This window comes from Panonychus citri, unplaced genomic scaffold (genome assembly GCF_014898815.1).
Source record: "Panonychus citri isolate SS breed McGregor unplaced genomic scaffold, ASM1489881v1 Contig00031, whole genome shotgun sequence".
NCBI classification, from domain to species: domain Eukaryota; kingdom Metazoa; phylum Arthropoda; class Arachnida; order Trombidiformes; family Tetranychidae; genus Panonychus; species Panonychus citri.
The window spans coordinates 10,368-17,350 of NW_026515436.1; the positions used below are offsets into that span (position 1 = coordinate 10,368).

The following is a 6,983-nucleotide window of genomic DNA, read 5'->3' on the forward strand; positions in this document are numbered from 1 at the left end:
GAAAAAGTTTAACACCTTAAAAAAAAAGTTTCCTTGTTGATTGAACCTGAACCAGGTAATCATGTTGTTGAATATAACAAATTAGTGATTCAAGGTAATTAAATCAAATTGTTTGTATACATATATTGGTGAACTTACTTTGGGTGAACTTTTAAAAGGAGAGTGGGGTTTTCTTGGGGTGGTGTTTAGCTTATACACACTCGCCGGTGTATTCATTTGATAAAATGATGGTGATGATGATTATAAGGTAAATTTTTCTTGTTACATGTAAAAAAAGGTTACCTGTTGGATGAGAAGTGCTGGTTATTTGGTTACCTTTTTTGTTTCTTAGGCTTTGGGTTCTCTCTCAATGGTAAACGGGTTTTTCAAGGTTCTATCGTGCCAGTTCATCACACTAACCCTAAAAACAAATATCTCGAGAGTGAAGATAATGCAAACTTTTATCATACCTTTGAGGCTCATCATCATCATCATCATCATCTTTCATCTTGAAAGTTTATCATCATCTCTTTAATTTTATCATTAGGCTTTTCTTTTTCAAGAACTTGTAATACATAATCAAAGTTAATTGTTGTAACATTTAAGCTTCTCATGAGTGTTGAATGTTTTTCATTACAATTGAAATTGATTCCATTAGTTGGATTGGTTAAATTGGTTTAACATTGATCACCAATTAACTTGATTATCTATATTTTTCTATTAATTTACTTTTATATAAATTGTTTGGTGTCTTGGGTGTAAATGTTTATTAGTTAATTGTTTGATTTTTTTTCTTTCCTCTTTCTTGTTACTGTTTAAATCAAATTCAATTGATTTATTTTCAGTCTCTCTTTGGGTTACCTTGTGAGCGGTTTGTGGTTAGGAGATTGTGAGGTTAATTGTTAACATAAGGAGGAATTGATTAACTTGTTATATTTGTCATATGGACATTAAATCGTTGAAATCATTTTTAAATCAGTTTCTAATTCACTTAGTTTGATTATTATCATTATTATATATCAAACAAAATAAAATCTCAAACAGGGATAACTTTTTCACTTGATTAACCACCCACACCCCTCTCACCCTGTACAAATATATATACAGATGAATGTTTACAATATCATAGTATTAGAGATGAGGATGATCAAGAGGAGGATGAGGATGGAGAGAGAGAGAGAGAAACGAAACTGTTTCTATTAGAAAAAGAAACTTTTTCTTTTCTTCTTCTCATCTATGATACATTTTCACAATCAAAACTAAACATTTGGATACTTTTTAAAGTTTATATGAGCTGAATGGAAAAGAAAGTGGGAGATGATGGAGATAATAATGAAGATGAAGATGAAGACGAGAGAGTGTTAATACTTTGTCACAAAAGGTGAGAAAAAGGTAAATTTGTTTAGGTGCAATGAGTTAGGGAAAATTAGAAAAGAATAGAGAAAAGAGAAGAAAAAAAGAAGAGGAAGATTAAGAAATAGTTGATTGTAATAGTTGCTTAGGATACTCTTTAAACTATTAACACTATTTAACAGGGAACATGAATGTTTGTTGTTTACCATGGACACAATTTACGTTCCAATGAGTTTGTTGTTATCATGTTAACCCGGAAATTGGGCACAGATCAAAATATTTTTGCATTACAAGGAGTTTGAAGTTACCTGGGTGAGAGAAAAGAGAGTGGGGGAGAAGGAGAAACACTTTGAGATTTAAGGTGAGATGAGAAAGAAAGAAGATGCAAGATAAAAGAGGGAGGGTCAGGGTTATGCTGCTAAAGGTAAAAACTATTCAGTTTCATCATCTTCTCTCTCTCTCGTCTTGGTTTTCTTTTTAATTCTCTTTTATTTTCTCTCTGATTATTATTATGATGATGATGTTGATCACGATAATGTTATAACCTTGGCAATTCCTCAACTCTTAATGGTTCAATGAGTCTTTTCACTTTTTTCAACTTTCTCCATCTTCCTTTTTTTTTGCTTTACTTTTCTCACCTATGGAAGATGCTGATGATAATAATTTTTTTTTATTATTCTTTTGCATTGTATTCACTTGACAACTTTATTTTTCCTCTTTCTTTTTCTTTTTGTCTTCCTCTTATTTTTCTGGGGTTTTATCCTGGTCACCATTTGACAATTTCTTTGCTTTTTCTTGAACCAGATTCACTTGATAAAAAGTCCGATTGCTTTATGAAATTATCACATAATCAGTTAGGAAGAGGGAGACAGAGAGAGAGGGAGAGAGAGAGAGCTTATCACACTAAATTACAATAAAAGAAGATGAAGATGGTTTTGTGAATGAGAACATTGGATTGGGGACAAAAGGCCTAAGGTTAAGGTTACATTAAAGTGTGAATTGATTGAGAATCGCGATAAATATTAGTATATGAATTTGAAAGGAATGGTAAGACTTTTTTTTCTTTCGCTTTCTTTATCTTTGATTTTTAAAGTAGATAAAAATTGAACAGGTTTTTATATATACTTATATATATATAGTTATATACATTTTTATACTTATATACAGCCAGAGAGAGAGAGAGAAATTAATTTTTGTGAGGCACTTTTCAATATATCGTGTGAGCATCTTAAGAGAGAGAGAGAGAGAGAGGGACCTTCTTTTGTTTGATGTCTTTTTGGTGGTGGTAGTGGTGGTGGTTTTTTTTTCTTTTCTCCAGGAGAAAACGATTAGACGGCTTGTAGAAGATCTGGAGACCAGATATTATTGATGAGGACCTGTGATGGTTATCAGATTTTCTTCTGGCTTCTTTTTCCTTTTAGCTTTTCTTTCATCTCCTTCTTGTGAAAGAGACACATTTTTGTCTGATGTTCCTTTTTGCTCTTTTTTTCTCCATACAATCTGGTTTTTTTTTCTGTTGATGTTGTTGTGAAATTGATGATGGTGATGATGATATTGGAAAAGAAGGTATCTCCTCCAGTCAGACTTTTTTCCTAATCTTGGTGATTGAGAGATAAATTAAAGGAGGTGAGAGATGCACAGCACAAGTGATTGAAAATCCTCTGAACTTGAAACTTGAGTCTACATGAAGACTGTGGACTGATGAGCTTGAAACAACAGTAGATGATATTTTCTCCATTAACATGAGATTGTATGAACTGGAAATTAATATAAACTATTTTGATCTTTTGAAGATAAATTTCAATGGATATAAAAAACACTCTTTGTACGTCTTGTTGATGAAAAAATAGCCATCCAATCGGTATGTAGATTTAGAGTTTTCTTTGTTTACAACTCATGTTAACAGAAAATACATCATTCGGCTTATCGTTTATCTGCACAAAAGTTATTTCATGACCAAATTTCGAGCTCCTTCTGATTCTTTTGCTGTATTGATGTGATCATTTTTGTTCTGGTTATTTACACGATTATTTACACTCTTATTTATATTATATAATTGTATGAACTTGACTTAGAAAAATCTCAACATTTTCTCCATTCGTTTCTCACATTTCGAAGATCATCGTTGAAAACACTTCCTCTTGTGGTGTGGATGAGTGAATGAGTATGTGCAAGTGGATTAAGATGTTTGTGTATTGTTTCAGGACTTGCATGATGAGCCCTAGAGCTTTCACCCTTGAAGAAGAAGTTAATTATGAGAATCACAATGAAAATGACAACAATTATAACCAAAAGTGCTCCACTGATAACAAATATCGGGACAAAGTTTTCAACTTGGAACCTTTGAGCTAACATCTTACGTGCTGAAAGATTGGTGCACGATGAGATGTTAAATTTGGGCAGTAATGGAATACCTGAAGTTTCATTATAATAACATTCCATGTACCTGGCATCGGAAATAAGATGAACCTTTGAATGAACCCAATCAAGAGCGGGCTCAATATAGTGACACTCACATGACCATGGATTTGCGGCCATTTTAATGGTCATCAGGTGTGAATTAAGATTGAAATTCCAGATTTCAAAATCAACGATGTAATTGTGATCAATGTGGAGAATTTGTAATAAAGTCAAGGCAGCAAAGGTATTGTTGGCAATAGTTGAGATTCGATTATGATCAAGGTATAATTCTGTTAAATTAACAAGGCGTTCAAATTCATATCCATGGAGGGTAATTAGCCGATTGTGAGATAAGTTCAAAACCTCAAGGGCTATGAGGCCATTGAAGGTGCGGTTGTTGATGGTGTAGATGTTACTATTGTTTAGGTGGAGGATTTTCATATATTTACGGCCAATAAAGGTGTGGCTAGAGAGAGATGGAATGTCATTACCGTCTAGGTGAAGCTCAGTTGCATCCATTGGTATCCTTGGTGGTACCACTGTATGACCATTGGCACTACAATCAACACTATTGGTATTCCAAGCTTGATCGTAGTAACAAACACAATTTTCTGGACACATCATTTCACAGTCACAAGCATCAAAATCACAACAATGGCATAAAGCAAAACAATGGCTCTTATAAGTACACAAGAAATTTGATGAATCAGCTTGAACTAATGGCATGGGAGATACTTTCTTCTTGAAAGCAAAGTCACACATTATATGATTAACATCAACAATTTTAGGATATTGTCGAGATTCATCTGTGGTGATCATCTTTTGTAACCATTCAATGTTACAATCACACCTGAATGGATTTTTCGATATATTAAATTCAGGTAATGGTCGACGTAAAGCGACTTTACTTAAACGTAGAGCATTTTGATGTAAAGTGTTAAGTCGATTACTGGTTAGATCAACTCGAGTTAAATTTTGTTTACCCAAAAAGGTTGATGGGTCGATACGGTTGATTAAATTATTATTAAGTAAGATCACTTCAATACCATTGGGTAAAGATGCTTTGGAAAGGTGAGTTATCTTATTAAAAGATGCATCAAGAGTTTTTAAACGAAGTGACGATTGAAGTTCATAGAGATTTTCTAAACTGTCAATTAGATTATCGTGTATATCTAACCACTGTAAACCATAAGGAACGTGAGCATAATCAAACCAGGCAATCTTGTTTGCTGATATGTTGAGCATCAGTAAATCTCTTAAACCATTGAAAAGTTCATTTATATTGGATAAACTATTTGAATCAAGACGAAGTACATGAAGATCTGGAACATCGATGAATGTAGACTCTTCTATCGCTTCAATTCGATTAGCGGCCAAATTGATGATCCGTAGAAAAGGTAGATCGGCAAAAACACCACGTGAAAGGTTACCAATTTGATTACCTTCCAAATCAAGACTGTACAGTTGAGCATTACCTTGATATGATGCGTTACCAATTTCACTTATTGAATTATAAGATAAATCTAAATTTCGTAATGAGTGTGTCCATAACATGGCTCCTGGAACAGTTTTCTTTAACCAATTGTGAGATAAATTAAGATCCATTAAGCTTGTTAGATTACGAAATATTTCATTATGAATTTGTTCAATTCGATTATGGTCAAGATGTAAACTTGGTAGCTTTTTGAGACCAGTAAAACATTCTGCTGAGTCCAATTTGTTTAGATGATTATAACTAAGGACTAGTTGTTGAAGATTATTTAAAGATGAGAATGCATTATCAGCAATACTTTCAATCTTATTGTGATGGAGATATAAAGCTTCAAGGCGGGTTTGAGCTCTAAAGGTTGTTGAATCAATCTTATTTAATTGATTGTAACTTAAATCAAGAGTCACTAAAGAGGTAAGATCAGCAAAAGTGTCAACATTAATCCAATTGTTGGCTATCTCATTGTGGCTCATATTAAGTATATGAATCCATTGGAGTCCATTGAATTGAAGTGGTGGTAATACAGAAATACTGTTATTTTGAAGGTATAATTCACGAAGTGAACTTTTAATTGGGGTAAAAAATCCTGGTGGAAGGGCAACAAGCTCGTTATTGGACAGATCAAGTAAGGCTAATTCACTGAGTCCATTAAGAGAAGATTCTTCTGCTCGTGAGATACGATTATTATTAAGCCGAAGAACCTTAAGATGTGTCAAGGTAGAAAAGCCTCGATCAGTTAAAACTTTGAGACGATTGTAAGATAAATCCAATTGGCTTGTAGAATTAACTGAACAATGGGACCAACTAGAGTTTTGACCACTACCATTATTATTATTATTATTGTTATTGTTTTTAGATGAAGATGAAGATGAACGTTTAACAGAAGATGAAAATCCAATGGATACTACATCGGTGAACAAATTATTGGAAAGATTGATGACAGCTAAGTTGGAAAGTTGGCAGAAAAGCTCATCAGGAACAGAAGACATCCCATTGAAAGAAAGATCAATACTTTCCAATGGTCGATTACCATCTTGAATCAGCTCGGAAGATGGAGATAAAGATGATGGTAAAATAGATGATGAAGATGATGAATAACAATCAACAACTTTAACAACAATTAATCCAAGATTGTTGGTCCAAAAGAGTAATAACAACAATAGTAAATAGTTAATGGATTGCATGGTACATAATATTATAAAAATCTATTCACTCTCTTCTAGTTTCAAGTTAGTTATTATCATGGTGTCCATTTGAAAACAAAAAGAAAAGAAAACACAAAAATTTAGATCACCGAAAAGAGAAAATCACCAAATGGATACAATGGACACTTTTAACATCACATCACCTTTTAGTTAAAAAGTCTAAACACTGTGTATATTTTCATTTTCAACTACACTGAGAGAGAGAGAGAATGGAACACAAAAAATGACGCAAAGTATAAAGAGTCAAGACCAAAACTAAACTTGAAAAACGAGAAACTGAAAGATAATAAAGGAAAAGAGAATAGAAGAAAAATGTTCTCTTCTCTCTTGCGCAAGTGCAGTTCGCTAATATTTTTTTCTTTCCAACAGGTTATCACTTCCATCTATTGAAGAAAAGATCTACTATTTGTTTTTTTTTTTTTGTTTTCAACAATTTCATTTGTCTTGCTTTCGATAGCATTTACTCAGTATAGAACTTTTTTCTCCAACAACTTTAACCATCGATTTGGTTGGAAAAGAAAATTTCATATATCAATTATTTCTTTTCTTTTCTCTGA

At 32.8% G+C, this 6,983-nt stretch overlaps 1 protein-coding gene across 1 annotated transcript; it reads right to left on the reverse strand.

The window, feature by feature from the left end:
* Window positions 1-2,543: 2,543 nt before the first annotated feature.
* On the reverse strand, window positions 2,544-6,702 carry LOC128397395 (toll-like receptor 6). Its single transcript, XM_053358120.1, has one exon. It carries the CDS (start codon window positions 6,403-6,405, stop codon window positions 3,415-3,417), a length of 2,991 nt encoding a protein of 996 aa, XP_053214095.1. The 5' UTR covers window positions 6,406-6,702; the 3' UTR covers window positions 2,544-3,414.
* Between the last annotated feature and the right edge of the window lie 281 nt (window positions 6,703-6,983).

Bases quoted from the DNA above. Each gene is read 5' to 3' on its own strand.
- LOC128397395 (XM_053358120.1), bottom strand. From the start codon at position 6,405: ATGCAATCCATTAACTATTTACTATTGTTGTTATTACTCTTTTGGACC.